This window comes from Saxophila tyrrhenica (assembly GCF_035928015.1).
Source record: "Saxophila tyrrhenica strain CCFEE 5935 chromosome Unknown scaffold_11, whole genome shotgun sequence".
Classification (NCBI taxonomy): Eukaryota; Fungi; Ascomycota; class Dothideomycetes; order Mycosphaerellales; family Extremaceae; genus Saxophila; species Saxophila tyrrhenica.
The window spans coordinates 399,963-417,212 of record NW_027041743.1 but is presented as its reverse complement, the minus strand read 5'-3'; the positions used below and the strand labels follow the sequence as shown (position 1 = coordinate 417,212).

Sequence of the window (17,250 nt, the reverse complement as noted above, 5' to 3'; positions counted from 1 at the left end):
AGCCAATATCCGGACTCACCCCCCAATCCCTGCAGCGTTTCTGAAATGCCCGGCCCAAGATTTTTCAAAATCCTGCCGTGTTTTCGAGTTGCCCAGCCCTGCGAGGACGTCTGGCTCCGGCCATCACCTCCGAGGACTCATTCACTCCACTCCACCTTATCAACAACGGGCCCTGCGGGAAGGTTTTGGGGAAGATGTCATCGTGCAGCACTACGATCTCTCAAAGTCATTGGTGTGGAAGACCGAAGCACGAGTGCCCAATAGGACAGATCTGGTAGCTTCAGGCTGTGATGACTACGGCTTCACGGACGTGCCGTGGGACGCAGCAGGATCGGCTGCCCTGAGGGCGCGGTAGCTGCGATGACCCGGCAAAAAGGTAGGGTGGTTGTTGTGGACTCGAGTCCGCATTCGTGATATCAGGGTTTGTCATTTCTGAGCTTAACTCCGCAGAGGCATTGGGTGTGGGAGTATATATTCATGCTGTTGCTACCTTCTCATCTCCTCCGAGCCGTTGAGAATACCACGAGCCATTGGAACTACGACAGATCTACTAAGATCACATCAGCGTCACCAAAAACCGTGCAATAGCATCGATACTACCAGACGAAAGCAACGAGAGACAGAACGGCAGACAAGATGTCATCAGGAAGCCTCCCCAAGACCTACAAGGCGGCGGTCCTCGTCGGCCAGCAGAAGCCGCTCGAGATTCAGGACCTCCCCATTCCTGAGCTGAAAGATGGCGAACTCTTGCTCAAAGTGCTGGCTTGCGGTGTTTGCCACAGCGATCACCATGTGCTCAATGGCGATATGGGTCCACCGTAGGAACATCCCCAACACATCTATCAAGCCTCGCATACGCTGACTTATCTCCCAGCCAGATCAAGTGTCTCGGCCACGAGTACGTAGGAGACATCGTCTCCACCGCGCCTGGCGAGAAGAAGTGGAAGGTGGGTGACCGTGTGGGTGGCGCATGGCATGGTGGCCACGATGGGACTTGCAAGGCTTGCATGCGTGGGCAGTTCCAGATGTGTCAGAACAAGACTGTCAATGGTGTCTTTCGGGACGGTGGGTATGGGCAGTATGCTACTTTGAGGAGTGAGGCTGCGGTGGGTGCCATTTTCAACCTCTCGCCAAAGAGTGGTATGTTGACAAGAGACGATAGGTCCGCATCCCCAAGTCCGCAGACCCGGCGAAGGTTGCTCCTCTACTCTGCGCTGGTAAGACACCTCGCAGTCATCTGCTGATACCACAGTCGCTAACAATTCCGCAGGCGTCACCGTCTTCAACGGCATGCGCAACATGAAAGTCGTCGCCGGCGACACCGTCGCCATCCAAGGCCTCGGCGGCCTCGGCCACCTCGCAATCCAATACGCCCGCAAAATGGGCTACCGCACCGTCGCCCTTTCGCGAGGGACCGCAAAGAAGGACTTCGCCCTCAAGCTCGGCGCCACCGACTACATCGACACCGAAGCGACCAACGTCGCCGAGGAGCTGCAGAAGATGGGCGGCGCCGCTATGATCGCCGTCACTGCCCCGAACCCGGATGTTATTACGCCGCTTCTCGAGGGGCTGGCGCCGGCCGGAACGCTGTTGCTGTGGACGGCGATTGGACCCGTACCGGTGAATACTGTTCCTATGGTGATGAATGCGTTGAATGTGAGGGGGTGGCCGAGTGGACATGCGAACGATTCCGAGGAGGCGATTGCGTTTGCCGAGACGCATGGGGTGGAGTGTATGATTGAGAAGTTCCCGTTGGAGAAGGTCAATGAGGCTATGGAGGTAAGTTCCAGCTCAAACTCCCTTCCGTCGATGTCAACAAGCTAATCTTGGCAATTCCAGCATATGCTCAGTGGAAAAGTTAGGTTCAGGGCGGTACTGACGATGTAGAGAGCGCAGTCGTTGAGGTCTGAATGCCGCCGAGCAGTTGTGTAGAGTCTAGGGATGCTCATAGCCGGCAAAGTCTTCATACAAGAGCGTTCTCCGACAAGCGGATCAGAACGAGAACCTGTTCGTTGCCATATCGATCGATTCGCATCTCGGAGAGGTCAGCATTTGGCCTTGCGTTTTAACAGATGAGAGCCTTGATGCACGCGTCGCCACGTCTCTCAACATATCGTTGGCGGGTGGTAGTACTGATACCTACGAATACATCCCGCTGTGCCATAACCCTCATATAATGTCTACATAAGTGTGATCTCGTGGCGCCCTCCTTCCATTCGTTCAAGCGTTCCGGTATAACGTACCCGGAGCTGATGGCAAAGATGTCGACCCATCCTAGGTTCCACAAATGCCTATGTAGCTTCCCCTTGTCCACCCCTTCCTCGTGTTTCCTTCCGCAAAGGTTCGACTCCGCAAAGAAGTTTCTGCATTTCGTTGCTGGCCAATTGCTCCTAATTGGGATGCCGTAGGCGGGTGCGTCTCGTAAAAGTCGTAGGTCCGAAGATGTCACTAGGTGCCCTTAGGATGGATACCAGAATGCACAGAAGCAAACCATCTCGTCCTATATAGCATCCATCCTCTCTTGTGGGAATCCGTTGTCCCCGATCTCCCCAAGCGTCGGCAAATCAAAACCGAGCATTGTCAAGCACTCCAAGACTATTCGTTGACATCTCTTCTGGACCGCGGGGTTGTTCTCGAAGCGACGCCGACACATTACCTGTACGATGTCCCTTCTTCGTTTCTGTGAGGTATGCTTACGACTCCCAACCGCCCTGGCGATCTCCAACCATCTTAAGCCAGCCGGTATTATCCTTCCTTTCCTCGCCATCCTGCCGAGCCTCTCATAGTTGCGGAAGTCTCGCTGCCCGATCGCACAGAGCACCTCTTTCGTGGTGACCGCAGGCGCTGAGCCGCTAGCGGCATTGCTTCCATCTGGCAGGCTGTCGTCTTCTCCTTCAAAATCACTTGCGAAGCACTTTTCCTGGACTTGATTTTGTCAGATCGCACATGTCGTGTCTGGGAGAAGATGCCGTCATGCGTGCTTTTGATTCGTACCTATCCATACACATCCGCTTGCCATAACCCTCGTGCCATGCTTCATAAGTCATTACCATACCTCATCGTGCAAATGCTTTTGGCATCTGCCGCGGCTCCTTTCGCAAAGTCTCTACTGGTAAAAGACCCCTGTCTCCCACCCATCTCGTGTACAAATGTATCGTGAGCACGCCAATTGCTGCTCCTTGTGGCAGGAACTTCCTCCATCATCTTATCGACTTGCTCCAGGGTTAGAGCCTTGGTTTCAGGGACGAATATAAAGGCGAAGATCGCGCAGAAGGCGCATGTGGTGCCCCATACCTGAACGCTGGGTAAGTGGTGCGTGAAGACTAGTAGAGGGGATGACTCACGAAGAAGACTTTGCCCCCGAGGCCGCCGTCGACCATGTAGGGCACGATGATCCCGATGATGCAGTTCCAGAACCAGTTACTGGCAGTAGACAAAGCTACCCCTTTGGCGCGGATGGGAAGTTGAAATATCTCCCCGATCACGACCCAAGCTGTCGGACCCCAAGTTGATGCGAAGAAGAAGACGTAGATGCACACGAAGGTGATGAGGACGTAGTTGGCCGCCTTGGAGTTCGCGTCCGCCGTCCAGACTGCTGCGATGACGAATTCGCAGATCGACATTGCTACGGCTCCCCAGATGAGTAGGGGACGTCGACCGTAGCGTTCGATGGTCCAGAAGGAGACGGGCGTCGAGCAGACATTGACCACCGTGGTGACGAGCGAAATCAGAAATATGTTGTTGAGGCCAATGGAGTAGAAGAAAGTGGCGTTAAAATAGAAGATGAAGTTGATCCCGGTGAGCTGCTGAAACATCTGGAGTGCGGTGCCAATGAAGACCTTCCGGATGTTGGAGTTGCGTTTGTGTATGCCGCCGCCGAAGCACCCCAACCAGGTCACCTCGCCCACTTGTTGTTCGTACTCGTAATTCGCTTGGATCTCGGCGAGCTCGTCTTGCAGCCATTCTGACTCCATTGGTTGTCCTCGGACTCGAGAAAGAGCGCGAACTGCGAGATCCAGTCGGCCTTTCATTACGTAGTACCGGGGTGACTCTGGCAGCATGATAAGGCCTCCGGCCAGGATGATGGCCCAGAAGAACTGTAAAGCGATCGGTATTCGAAAGGCTCCGGTGTCTGTTCGATTGTGGGTTCCGTAGGCCAGGACGCTGGCAAGCATGATACCGATCGTTATCGCGAACTGGTACGCTGACACGATTGCTCCTCTGACCTTGCGCGGAGCGACCTCTGACATGTAGAGGATATTGATCGCGCTTACGAACCCGACACCAAGGCCTGCGATTAGTCTTCCGACAACGAGAGCGGACACCACAGTGTCGCAGAGCTGTACAGCGACTCCTACGCAGAAGACAGCACAGCCCGCTATTATCGTTGTCTTTCGGCCCATCAAATCTGCTAGAGCGCCGGAGATCAACGCACCGAAGAACGTCCCTTAAGGTATGTCAGCCAACGAGTACCTCAGTGGGTCTGAAACGGAAACCCACCTGCCGACAGTATCGACACTGTCAGAGCCTTCTCCCATGTACCATAGAAGTAGCCACTCTTGTCGACGTCGAGAGAGACGGGATGGCCATACTCGATCTTGAACTGCCGCATCGCCATGACTGAAGCGATGTATCCTGAATCATATCCAAACAGCATGCCTGCGAAGGCAGCGAATGCACACATCAGATACGCCTGTCCGTCGTAAGTGATTGCCGCATCCACTTCCATAAGATCAAACGAACCTTGGCCGTGACAGGCGCTTCAATGCGTTGAATCGAGCTCGGCGCAACCCCAAAGTCGATCCGCTCATCTTGCCCAATGCTACGGATCTTCATCCTGTCGCGAGGGAACAACGGCATCGCCTTAGCCGTTGCATGAATATGGAGGTGTCGTTAAGAACCATGAGAGCCCTTTTGACAGCGGGCAATAGCGTGAGACGGATCGCCGCAGGAACGACGAGATATTTGAGTGAAGCGTGTGGTCCCGCGGACCTGTCGAGGCCCGCAACGCTAGGTTGGAATGAATTGTGCGAAGGTGATACCGTAGTATCCGACGGGTTGGATCCAGACTCCAGTGGAATGCGCAAGGATGCGCTCTGCCCTAGGTTGTTTGCGGTGTAGGTCGTTCGCGTGGCGCGCAAGGTTGCGTTACGTTCCTTGCACTAGTCAACCTTTCTCCGCATTAGTTGTCTTGGTCGACAATGGAAGATCTTGTCCTGGGAGCTGTGGGAGAAGACGAAGCAGACAGCTTCCAGTCGAAGCGCCTCGAGTCGACTGTCAAGCGTCTCTTGCGTCTGCTTGGACTGTGTACAGCAGTTGTGCACATACCTAAGGTGGATGCACGTTTCGCAGTTCAACCGATCAATCCACCTTGTGCTCTAACGGCTCGGCGTTCATGCAAGCCATTGGAGGAAGCGTGCTCTCGTGAGCACACGCTCGTCACACAGCTACGTCCTCAGGGGCAGCCTTGTGCTTCTGCTTCTAGAAAAAATCCTCCACCGGGAGGCTTGAATGTGGACGCACCTCCACGCCTTCCCGAAAGCTCCGCAGCCTCAAGTTGGACAGTGCAAAGGTACGACAGGTCGTTCAACAAGCCCGACTGGCAGCAAACAGTCGATGTGACATTACCCGGGGTATGCGGTGGCGTCCCACGGGGTACAGGATGGGTTTGACGCTATTGTATTGGGTACCTTTTGGCTGTTCGCGCCGTAATTCCTGATCGTTATTGTGAAGGGGCCTCGGCAGCCTTTGAAGGAGTGACCAACATCGACATGAGCTGAACCCTTCTACTGACCGTTGGACTTCGACATGCGTGGTCTCCTGGCACATATGGCCGCTGCGAAAATCTTCTTTCATAGACCGAAGACGGTGTCGCTCTCGTCGAGATACGGCATCTTCGGGATCCACCATGAGCCGAGGTCCATGTGAGATTGGTTTCGCGAGCAAGACAACTTCACTTTCGCTGCTTGTCAGAACCATGTCAACCGTCGGACCCTCTCGCAAGGACACATGCCACCACCGCACGATGGCAACGAGTATACCGAGTTCCAGGATCTCATCCGACTGGAGCGCATCAATAGGATCACCTTCCGCTCGATAGCTCTTCCCTTCTCTCCTGGCGGCCAACTCAAGAATGCCGTTGCGAGATCGTATGGCGGGCATGTATATGCTCAGGCTGCGTGGGCGGCTTGTCAGACTGTGAAGGATGGCTTGCTGCTATATGTATGTGAGTGCAGACGTTGCAGTCCGCTTCGGCGGCATTCGACGACGTAGGTGCTTCTGAGTTGGCCTCGTTCCCTGACACCTTCCAGAATGTAATAGGCCACTTTCACCGTCCAGGCTCGCGAACCACACCTTTCGTATACACGGTCAAGAACATCAGTGACGGTAGATCGACGGCTACGCGCGAAGTATCTGTCGTAGTACAGGGAGAGGCGCTCCCTTGTTTCACGAGTACTTGCTCGTTCAAGAGGCTCGAAGACAGCCTGTTGGATGTCCAGGACAAGGTGGATCTGTGGAAGCAATATGAAGACACTCTTAGGCACAAGCGCCCCGATGACTTCGAGGAGGTACCCGGCGTGGACGCGCCGTGGTATTGGCAGCTCCGAAAGGAGACGGGCAGGAACGACAGCTTCCCGGGGCTGGACATGAGGAAGGTCGACCAAGAGTCATACAACAAACATCGGCATCCGCTCGAACGAAGAGGTCTGATCTTCTACCGCCCCATCGGACAGCTGGCAGCTGACCCCAACCTGCACCTATGCGCTCACCTCTACGCAAGCGATCGCAACAGCCTCTACATCGTCGCAAACCAGATGGACGTGGGCGACCTCTACACCCAGATGAGCAGCCTTGTGCATCAAACTTCGTTCCATGGGAATATGGAGGACCTCATGTTTGGCCCTTCGGAAACCAACCATGGTCCCATGGACGACAAAACTCCACCTGGAAAGTGGTTCTGTAAGGAAGACCTTACGCTTCGAGCGGCGAGTGGGCGCGCGATGCTTCATGGCAGACTCTGGGCGTCTAACGGAGCCCACATCGGTACCGTGACGCAGGATGGCATGATCAGGTTTACGAAGAAGCCTACCGCTACTGCCGAGGAGGCAACGAGCTTACGAACGCGGCAGGCCAGATGGCCACCAAGAGAGAAATTGTGAGAAGAAGTCGTCTTCTCCACACACTGGGCCGCAATTAGACGCGCTTGAGGAGACAGAGAACAAAGAAACATCCGACACAGCGCAGCCCTACAATTGAGCGAGATGGCTCTTGGGACTGTCGTTTGCCTTTTGCGATCCCATTCTGCAGCACATACCTCCAAAACGACAACTAATATGAACCAGTATGCAAATCTGTGCTGTTGACGAGACAATGTAGGTCACGATTGCACTCGCCGAGTTGAGATGTCTTGCAACAAGACTCCTTTGTCTGGCGCTGCCTTTCTTCCATTTCCGGCTTCAATCCAGAGGTTTCGAACTCACCAAGCACATGTCCTGTTGGCAAGATAAGTCGATCATTCTTTTGAGAAGTGTTACCTCTGCCACGACATATTCTCGTTTCGTCGCGCCGTAAGCAAAAGAACTCACCAACTTCTTGCAGACCCTTTGATTCCGACGGTATGGCAAAAGAAGCCCAATTCAGGGCGTATGATCTCTCAGGCAAGAACCCACACAATCTCCCCTCTCCGCCTGCGAAAACGAACCAGCATCGATTTGACAAGGAAGAGCGGTCGGCGAGCGTCAAGCCTGCCAAAGTTACCAAAAGCAAGAAGGCCAAAAGCTCGTCTAAGAAATCAACGGCCGACGTCCTGCGCAACGAACTGGAGTACGGATGCCACTATTGTGACAGCGACGACGACGACCAGCAATGCGGGATCGCTTGCTATCGAGACTTTCGAAAGCAATGCAAGGAAAAGGCCGCCAAAGTCCAAATTAGAGGCCCTGGTCGAACCGGATACGGCGTTTACAGCAAAGTGACGATCGAGAAGGACGAGAAGCTGGACGAGTATCTAGGTGAGCTGCGACCGAAAAATTCTAGGCCCCAGACTCTCGACTCGATGTATGTCTTTGAGTTCAAGCATTGCTTCATCGATGCTGAAAAGCACGGGAACTGGACGCGCTATGTCAACTCGTCTTGCGATCCGAACTTGATCGTTGATAGCTGTCATGTGGGCAAGCGGCGTGTACTCATCTTCCGTGCCGAACGCGAGATCGTGGCGGACGAAGAGCTGACCTTCAACTATAAGAGAGGGTACTTTGTGAGTGCTGGGAAACTATGTACATGCGATAGGTATAGGCGGCCGCACTTGCCTAGGCTGAAGCCAGAGGAGGAGGGGGAGGAGGAGGAGAACGAGGGCAAGGCGAAAATACCGGCAAAGAAGCCGGTGAAGAAGAAGACGAAGAAGACAACGACGAAAGCAGCGAAGAATACTACGACGAAAGTAGCGAAGAAGACAGCGCAGAAGTCCATAAAGGCTGGCTCCAAAAGGTGAGATGCAACAGACCTGGATTTGAGGTTGAGCTTCTATCACAGCTATCCCTCGCAGGTGTCCTTCGTGTTTAGAAACACTTTCTTCATGCATTGGCTTCTCTTCTTTCACTATTTTGCTTCTCATGTCATATGTCGTACCGTGGGCGCAGTATTGTCGACAAGCCGCTGGAGAAGAAGACTACATGCCCGTATGGCATATTTGAGAATAGGTGCTAACAAGCAATAATGAGAGCTGAAGTCACAAGTGCCAGCAAGACATTCAACCCAGTCGCCAAGCACGAAAGGCTGAACGCTTGCACTCTTTCATTCCGTCCCATGTCGTAAGCATGCAGCTCGCAAAGAGACATGGCACCACCTAGAGCTGAGAGAGCTTCATCCATGTCGCTTGGCTCCTGGTGGGCGGTCAGTTTATATGCTGCGTCCACTCCGTTGACGATGGCGAGCATGCTGCAATGCCGCCTCACCCCAGCACGTCCTCCTCAAGCTCAAGACCAAGACCACCTAGGTCCTGCCAACAATGTTCTAGGCGGAAGCTTGCCTGTGACAAGGTTGCCTCCTCTTCACTCCGCCTCTCGAGAATGATAGCTGAGTTGTCAAACAGAACAAACCACGATGCCGCCGTCGCGCGAGGTCCGGATCGCAGTGTGTCTATTCCAATACCATCTCTCGAGAAGGACCGATCACGATCATCGATGAGACTTCTTCAGTTGCACAGCAACAGCGTTACCTGTCTCAGCGGCTTGGTCGGCTGAATCGCATGATCAGCAGTGCGCAGTCGTTACAGGATGAACCCGGCAGCAACTTGGAGGAGTACGATGCATCAGTAAGCGACACCGCCGGGCCAAGTAGAGCTTCGACCACTATGCCTGTGCCGACGTTGCAGTCGCACCCATAGGGAGTGGATGACCCTGGTCACCTGATGTTTGGCCCTCAGTCGAAGGCTCGCTACATCTCGCCAGTACATTTTGCGATGATCAGCGAGGAGGTATCTCAGCTCTCTCTTTCAGCAGTGGCTACCAGCTAAGCTTCCCCAGATCAACGACATCAACGAGCTGCTGCGCAACCAGCAACGCTTCTTCGTCAACAACGCCGACGATGAGTCCGAGAGTGAGTCTGAGCAGCATACTCATCCTGGTGGCCTTGCGGTGAGACTTCGTGGTGATCGCCGTACGTATGGCGACATCTTCCCTGACGTTCCAGCCTTCAGACCACAGGATGTTGCAGTCGGCCAGTAAGTGCTCAGGTCGTGCCCGGGCCGATAGGCCAACTGACCAGCTCTCCTCGGCCAGGTATGCTCGTAACCCCGACGTTACAGAACTTCTCAGAGCGTTACCGTCCCAGCATCAGTGTGCTGGTCTGATTCGGGCGTACCTGGCGGGCTATCATAGTGTGTCCCCGCTGTTCCACAGCCCGTCATTCTGGCAGCAAGCCCGCGAGTTCTTCCAGAGGTACCAGTTGTTGCACGAACGCTCTGCATATCGACTAACAACGTCCGCAGCAACCAAGTTGAGCACACTGAGAATGACACCAGCATTCATTTCCTCGCACTGCTGCTGGCTGTTCTGTTCGCCGGAACCGTCGTCTCTCCTCGTTCCTACGTGCGAACGATGTTTGGCAACGACGCCGTTCGTGAAGAGCTTTCTGCTCGTCTTTACAGGACAGCAGTACGAGGCATCCGCATGTCTGACTTCCCTCGGGTCCCTTCGATCCAATCTTTCACGGCTTTTATCATCGTCGATGCAACTTGGCTGCGAGCTGAGCAACCACTGACTTGCTGCTCGTTTGTTGGGCTTGCTGTACGTGTCGCTCAGATGCTAGGTCAGCATTCTTTATCCGTGCGTTCCATACTGCAAAGTGCTAAGAAGAAGCAGGGTTGCACGAGGATCCTTCGAAGTTCCCGGTCATTGATCGCATCGAAACTCACGTCCGCCGGCAACTCTTCTGGCATCTTGTCTCGCTCGATTGCCAGGTAGCCCTCGCATCAGGGTTGCCAGCCATTATTGGATCAAAGCTCTACGACGTGAGTCCTATAACAGAGCTGTCCGAATCAGCGATCACTTCTCCGCCGGTCGAAGGCAGTGAGACGATCAAGGAGATCGGCAAGACCTTCGTGGCTGGCAAGTTTGAGTAAGTCAAGCAAGCGTTTGTCGTCCAGATACAGGTTGACAAGCGGTACTGCTGCCAGGTTCTACCGACGTATGAGCGATTTCCTCCATCTGCTCCACAACGACTCTCTCAACGAGAGCGACTTGGACCGGCTTCTTGAGACCATTCATGAGAACCAGACAGATCTCTATGCCAGGCGGGAGCGTGTGGCGACTGTAGTGCAAGACTCAATCACCGATGGCGAGCCTGCTTCCGGAGCTGCGATCTTTGCGAAGTTGACTAAGATGTGTCTATCGATGTTCGCTGCCAAACCATTTGCTGTCATGTATGGTCCTGTGAGACGACATGGACTGCTTCAAAAGCTGTTTGAGAAGGAACCAACGTAAGTACGCCACGATATCTCTGGAGCAAGGACTGACTTCATCGACGGGACACATGATGTACTGTAGGGAGTATCTCCACCGGTTCCTGCGACTGACGCAATGTAACGATTTCCAGGTACGCGGCAGCAGCAGTAGATTTCAGGTCTGGGACAAACTGACTCTGGCACCTTGTTCACAGCCATGGCACTGGTGCTGGCCAGGCCAACATCAGCCCCTCTACAGCATCATGGCCTTACTCCAAGAACTCGAAGACCGACCGTTCGACACTCTAGCAATGCAAACGCGCCGTCTCATCGACCTCGCGATCTTGATGTGCGGTCCCCAAGCCAACGAAGGCATCCTCAGCCACGAAGACGGCGACTCAGATGCGCGGCCGTTGCATGAGGGCGGCGCCGAGGCCTGGGTATTCATCAGAAGAGCGCGGGAGAGGGCATGGCAGAAGGCGGATTTGGATCCAAGCATCCTGCTGTGTCCGGCGAGTGCGAAAGAGATTCACTTTGATGGCTTTCCTGGCCAGTTTGATGATATTGCCTTGCCGGATCATGATCCGTTTGAGGATAATTGGTTGGGATCGTATCCGGAGTTGGGGCCAGATTGGTACGTTGTCGCGAAGGCGGATATGATCCTCAAAAGGCTGCTGACCGTGGGACTCTGGTTCTCAGGCAGGCGTTCTTCGCTGACTTCCCGTCCGACTGGAACTTTGATTTGTGACATGAGCCGAACGTCGTTACGGCCCAGCTGGGTCTGTTTGTGTACGGTGAGAAAAGTATCGTGGACTGTAGCAAGGATTGGTCACCTCTCCTTGGCCCAAAGTTTGTTCGCACCCTGCCATTCTCTCATGGTTCACTCCTGATAAGCCGGCAGCTCCTCCATCTCCTCAAACTCCCGCATCGAAACGTCATACCCCAGATGTCTCTTCAGCAGCTCATGTGTCACAAAGCGCTCCGGACAGTTACCCTGCGCATCCACGAAAGAGACGTGATGGTTGACATCACTAATCCGTTGCAACTCGTTCGCATGCCGGTGATGGTGTGGACAGCCATCAACGCCGATCAGGAAGATCGTCACATGTGCCCATGACAGCCCAAGTAGGTCAAGCTCGAACTCGTCCATATCCGTCGCTTCGCCATCCAGTAGGAGGAGTAAGCGGAGCATCGGCGTTGATGGACCTGCTTGCCAGCCATAAACCGGGTGGTGAACGGCGGATTCGGAGTGCTTCTGGAAATGGAGGTCTTTCACCTTCTGCCAGCCTGTCATCACTCGAGTTCCGCCCCCGAAGCGAACTTTACGCCACAGACTGTCGAGGCTCTGGTGGTTAATAGGGCCAATGTAGCTTGCTTGAGTCGAGAAAGTGGTGAGGTCGTAGCCGGTGTTTTGGTGGTCGTGGTTTGCCATTGCATCTGCGAAGCGGCCGATGATGGATTTGGCGACGTCTGTTGCACACGTCAGCATTGCGAATGTCTACTCACGATCTGAGTTGTTTAGATGAACATACCTTTGTTCTTCGGCTGCGTGGATGGAGCAAAGCCCGTGACGAGATACTGCTCATAAACCGGTCTCTGCGGGTCAAAATCCATCGATCCGCTCACATCTAGCAGGATCATCGTATCGTCCGACGCCTGCTCTGGCCTGTCGTAAGCCACATAAGGAGGCGGCATCACCTGCGGCGAGTATCCTTTCGAAGTGTGCTGAAGATGGCAGACATCATCGGCTGCGTAGTATAGAGGTGGTGGCTCAACAGCCCTCGCCATCCTCTCCCTCGCCATGTTGAGCTCGGAGATGAAGTCAGGCTTCATGCGCATTCCGACGCTGCCCTCACGGTGGTTGAGAACCCAGTATAACCGCTCTTCGGCGGTGTCTTCATAGCCTCGCCAGGCTGGAGTGATGCCACGCCAACCCGCCGCAGCTTCGATGCTGAACTTCAGCGGGTTCGAAGCCTGCGTTGCCCACGCAACTGGAATCGGTTCGAAGTAGCCAGCACGCAGGAGGTGGAGATACTGGATCGGCTTGCGGGCTCTGAGGTTCGAGATCATGCGGGTCATGCCAACCTTCTCCTGATAGTTACTGACTAGCCCCCGCCACTGTTCGTCAGGCCACCGTGCTTCTTCCTCAGCCATGATGTCGTCACGCAGGCTGTTGCCCTTGTCAACAGCTTTGTGGGCTTTCGACACCGCCCGTTCTTCTGAAGACTTGATGCCTAGAGACTTTCTGAAGCTGGAGAACCTCGACAGCTTCGGCTGCTCTGCAGTTCTCGATGCTGTGGATGGGACAAGGCTTTGTCGCTTCTCGCTCGGCGCCTTATCAGTAGATATTCCTTTATCGTTCGCCACTGACGGCTTTCTGTCACCGATAGAGAGGTTCGTCATGGCAGCCTCTAGCGCATTGTCCTCCCAGATGCTGTGTTTTGGTTCCTTGGCGTCGATGCTCTGTTGAACTTCTCGGTTCAGAGAGTTGTTGAGGTCGATTGTCTGGTGGATCGCCCGTGCGTGCCACGACGGGACAGGACGTGGCATCGAAAAGCGTACGGCGAACGCATTGTAGCCGTACACAGAATTAACCTACGATAATCAGCGGCGCTGTAGATTCACGGGAAGGACGCACAAACGCGAAACTGGTAGGGGTTGCGCGTAAACAAGGCAATGCCGGTCATCTGGTTGTCGTTGTAAGAGTGCTCGCCTGGTCTCAGATCAGCCTTGTAAGCCTGCAATGTTTCTGTCAGACCGGCGTACCTGGGTACATGACAGCCTTCGACCACATTTCCTGGACTCCGTATCGCCGATACTTTGCCATCTTGTACTGATGGATGGCACAAGAGCAATAGTAGTCGGTGTCGTGCTCTGGTTCGATATCGCTGTTGTAGATCCGGTATTGATACTGCACGGTCTGGAGCATCTGCTGCATTTGTTGCTGTGTTGAACGTCAGTTTCAAAGCGGAGAACGTCTCAGAACGTCGCCTACCTCGTCCCTTGCGCGAACTGCTGCAGCTTCGATCACCGCATTAGTGTGGCGACGGCGTGTAGTGCTGGGTGGCCCGCCATAATTCTTCACCCCATTGCTTGTCGTTTTCGTAGCTTGATCCATGGGCGCACTTGGATGAATGGTGGAGGGAGTCTTTACAGGAGTTTTTGTGTCGCCGATCATCGTCTCCTCGGTCTCCTGGGCATCAGCAACTACGGATGGTTTCTCGGAACAGGTTGGAAAGTAGGAAAGGTCGCAAGAATGTTGTGGTGGAGATGGCGGAACCTGCACTATCACTTCCGAAGCCACCTGTTTGCAGCGCCTCACGGCACATGGCAACTCACAGTCAAATGCATCGGTGTCAGCAGACCTGGCTTTGAGGAGGGAAGTGAGGTCCAGCCAATTGAGTGGACGGCCGCGCGGCTAAGCCTCCTTCGAAGCACGGCGAAGCTCTCTCAAGCTTTCAGAAAGTACGTCAGTAAAGTAGAATGCATCTGGATCGCGTAGGAGGTTCTGTTCATTTTCAGGAGTCGATAGTACCCCCATGTTTTTCTCCAGAAGCAAGCCGTGGGCGTTCAAACTGATTAAATGAAAGCTGAAATATGTGCAGCAAGTGTCTCCTACCACTGCTATGTACTGCTATCACCACACGAGCCAGGCTCAGATCTCAGTAATGCCGTTTAAAAGAGAGTGTGTAAGATTAGGCTTTCGCAGTATGAACAATTGATACCCCCTCACGGGGATATACATGAGGACAGCGACGTGTCACCGGCAAGAAGACTATAAGGGTGACGAAGGGCGGTCGGCGGGCCATCTGCGGCAGAGGGACTGCTATCGCTGTCTAGAGGAGGAGGAAGAAGAAGAAGAAGAGGAGAATGAGAAGAGTGAAGTCAGGCCGGGTGGCTCGAGTGCCAGCTCCGCTCCGCGCTGCCAAGCTGCCAAGAGAAGCACGTGAGACGATACGGCCGGCATGCCGCTAGCCCATTGCAGAGCGAAGGGCTTGATGTATCGCGGTGTACGGAGTCCCTTCTATGCCTCCTTCGCATTCACTGCGGGCATCCTCCCCTGAAACTTCAGCACCGCAAACCCACCCATCTTGCCCTCCATAGTTCCCACCTCCTTCGCCCCATCCACATCGTCCACGGCCTTGCGTATCCTCGCCAATGCGGCCGCACATTCCTCCATACTCGCTTTCCGTCCCTTCTTCTTCGCCGCCAGCACCACTTCCACTTTCCTGCCTTCGCCTAGAAACTCTTGCATCCTCTCCATCCTGTGCCCGAGATCATTCGAATCAATAGCCCAGTTCAGCTCCAGCGTTTTCACCGAAGAAGCCACATTCGAGATCTTCCGCTTCTCCTTCATTTGCTCCTTCCGCTTGGAGGCAGCTTCGTACGCGGCCTTCTTCGATACGACTCTGCAGACTGGTATATCGACCCAGCTGTCTCCTCTAGTCTCCGCATTAGATGCACCTCGGCCATACTCAGGCCTGTACGTTGCCTGCTCTTCTCTCTGCTGCCCACCGCCGCCCTCCCGCGCGCCAATATCCAAGCCCGGCGCGACCTGCACCAGCCGGTGTGTCTTGCGATCCATATTCCGCATCAGCTCTTCCCGGCGCACAGGTTCAGGCGGCCGGCCGGTCTCGGGATCGAAGATTTTGCCAGTCTCTTGGTTCACGAGGTACACCAGGCGGCCAGTGATTTCTTCGTCCCATAGCTCTTTTCGGACTGAAGGTGCGCGAGTCTTTGCTAGTCTGGCTGTAGTTGTCGAGAGGGGCCTCGAGCATGCACTGGGCTGCTGGCGGATGCGCTGGGCTCCTTTGAACGACTGCTGGATAACTGCTGTTGGAGGAGCTCTGTGAGAGAGTGCTGGCTGGACGAAGACGCGGAAGAGGGCTTGCGCTGGACTGGCCAAGTGTTTCGTATGCATCTTTGCGGCCGATTCGGTACGCCAATCGTGTCGACGGCTGTCGTTGGTGATAGACAGAAGTTGAGCGCGTTCAATGCGAGCTTGGCAGAGATGGAAGCGGCGGAGGTCGGAGGAGGAAGTCGTTTTGCGAGACGTCGCTTACATGCTACCTACACTTCCTCTGGTCAACATCGCAGCATGACGTTCTAGTCCATCTCATGTGCTCGCAAACAGCCGCTCAGGAAACAACGGAAATGTGGTAGTGATGTCGACTTTCACTTTCACTTCACATCGCGTTGCCTTCTCTCGAGTCGGCAAATCGGAACTTCCCGCTTGGCAGGCAGCGCGTCCCAGGCGTCACGAGGCAAACTGCGAGCCTGATGACGCCGGAAGGTCCGGGTGGCACAGTAAGGCAGGGATGTGAGGCTGTGGAAGGGCATGTGATATAAAGGTCAAGTTGGAACCCTCTCGAAGGTTGTCAGACGACATCATCAAGCTGGACTTGACACACAACATAATCGATCCTACACATCAGACTTTATCGAAGCAACCGACAGCCACGTCGACAACCAAGTGAACGACTTGAGACTGAGAACAGCTTGCACAACACCGAACACACCTACCGTATCCAACATGATCGTACGTCCCCCCGACATCCTGCACAGCACCACACCCAACTAATCCACCTCACAGGGCGGACTCCTCCTAGGCATCATCGCCATCTTCCTCCCACCACTCGCCGTTGTCCTGAGAACGGGGTGTGGAGCTGACGTCGTGATCAACATCCTCCTCTGCTTCCTCGCCTGGATCCCCGGCGTGCTCCACGCCTGGTACGTGATCATCAAAACACCGAACCACTCGGAGCGAAGGAGGATCGCGCGCAAAGAGAGTCGGTCGACGTTGGGAGCGGGACGGAGGAGTAGTCACGGACATGGACATGCGCACGGAGGGTACTATCCTGCTGCGACGCAGCCGGCGGTCGTGCAGACTGGGCCGCCGCCACCGGGGTATGCGCCTGTGCAGACGACGGGGTACACGCATGCGCGGAAGTATTGAGGAAGGAGATGAGGGGCAGATATGAGAGAAGGACGAGGATGGGAACGCCGTAATATACGATGAAGCAAGGATGGATAACGAGTAGATATGACTACCACGAACGACACGACAATCAATATGGGAGGGCGACTGGATCCTGCAGGATCAAGCGGTCCGTGCACTCCCTCTTCAAACCTCACCTGCTGTTCTTTCTTTTCTTCGTCCTTCCCTGTTGTGGTCCACTAACACGTCTGCTAACTACGAATCTACGGAATAGCTGCGAGATCCCCTCTGTACGAAATATCGAGACCTAGCTCGATTATGGATGGAGCCTGTCATGTTCGATATCTTCGGGTCACAGCTCGAGACACGG

At 54.6% G+C, this 17,250-nt stretch overlaps 8 protein-coding genes across 8 annotated transcripts; 5 read left to right on the top strand and 3 right to left on the bottom strand.

Moving 5' to 3' along the window:
* Positions 1–636: 636 nt before the first annotated feature.
* Positions 637–1,887, top strand: LTR77_007212 (uncharacterized protein; the record flags this gene model as incomplete). The annotated part of the gene is made up of 4 exons (XM_064804449.1): positions 637–818; positions 875–1,140; positions 1,271–1,779; positions 1,840–1,887. 4 exons carry the CDS (start codon positions 637–639, stop codon positions 1,885–1,887), a joined length of 1,005 nt encoding a protein of 334 aa, XP_064657219.1.
* Positions 1,888–3,323: 1,436 nt separating this feature from the next.
* On the bottom strand, positions 3,324–4,836 carry LTR77_007211 (uncharacterized protein; the record flags this gene model as incomplete). Its single annotated transcript, XM_064804448.1, has 3 exons — positions 3,324–4,447; positions 4,501–4,693; positions 4,744–4,836. The coding sequence occupies 3 exons, from the start codon at positions 4,834–4,836 to the stop codon at positions 3,324–3,326; spliced, it is 1,410 nt and encodes a 469-aa protein (XP_064657218.1).
* A 1,173-nt stretch (positions 4,837–6,009) lies between these two features.
* On the top strand, positions 6,010–7,160 carry LTR77_007210 (uncharacterized protein; the record flags this gene model as incomplete). Its single annotated transcript, XM_064804447.1, is given in 2 exon segments — positions 6,010–6,222; positions 6,237–7,160. The coding sequence occupies 2 exon segments, from the start codon at positions 6,010–6,012 to the stop codon at positions 7,158–7,160; spliced, it is 1,137 nt and encodes a 378-aa protein (XP_064657217.1).
* A 458-nt stretch (positions 7,161–7,618) lies between these two features.
* SETD7 (Histone-lysine N-methyltransferase setd7) lies at positions 7,619–8,562 on the top strand (the record flags this gene model as incomplete). The annotated part of the gene is made up of 2 exons (XM_064804446.1): positions 7,619–8,257; positions 8,314–8,562. 2 exons carry the CDS (start codon positions 7,619–7,621, stop codon positions 8,560–8,562), a joined length of 888 nt encoding a protein of 295 aa, XP_064657216.1.
* A 685-nt stretch (positions 8,563–9,247) lies between these two features.
* On the top strand, positions 9,248–11,690 carry LTR77_007208 (uncharacterized protein; the record flags this gene model as incomplete). Its single annotated transcript, XM_064804445.1, has 10 exons — positions 9,248–9,313; positions 9,386–9,475; positions 9,525–9,721; positions 9,780–9,938; positions 9,989–10,308; positions 10,362–10,617; positions 10,676–10,978; positions 11,046–11,094; positions 11,158–11,576; positions 11,642–11,690. 10 exons carry the CDS (start codon positions 9,248–9,250, stop codon positions 11,688–11,690), a joined length of 1,908 nt encoding a protein of 635 aa, XP_064657215.1.
* Positions 11,691–11,822: 132 nt separating this feature from the next.
* Positions 11,823–13,880, bottom strand: LTR77_007207 (uncharacterized protein; the record flags this gene model as incomplete). The annotated part of the gene is made up of 4 exons (XM_064804444.1): positions 11,823–12,412; positions 12,475–13,537; positions 13,585–13,655; positions 13,709–13,880. 4 exons carry the CDS (start codon positions 13,878–13,880, stop codon positions 11,823–11,825), a joined length of 1,896 nt encoding a protein of 631 aa, XP_064657214.1.
* A 1,086-nt stretch (positions 13,881–14,966) lies between these two features.
* On the bottom strand, positions 14,967–15,863 carry LTR77_007206 (uncharacterized protein; the record flags this gene model as incomplete). Its single annotated transcript, XM_064804443.1, has 2 exons — positions 14,967–15,351; positions 15,418–15,863. 2 exons carry the CDS (start codon positions 15,861–15,863, stop codon positions 14,967–14,969), a joined length of 831 nt encoding a protein of 276 aa, XP_064657213.1.
* Positions 15,864–16,475: 612 nt separating this feature from the next.
* LTR77_007205 (uncharacterized protein) lies at positions 16,476–16,898 on the top strand (the record flags this gene model as incomplete). The annotated part of the gene is made up of 2 exons (XM_064804442.1): positions 16,476–16,481; positions 16,536–16,898. The coding sequence occupies 2 exons, from the start codon at positions 16,476–16,478 to the stop codon at positions 16,896–16,898; spliced, it is 369 nt and encodes a 122-aa protein (XP_064657212.1).
* Between the last annotated feature and the right edge of the window lie 352 nt (positions 16,899–17,250).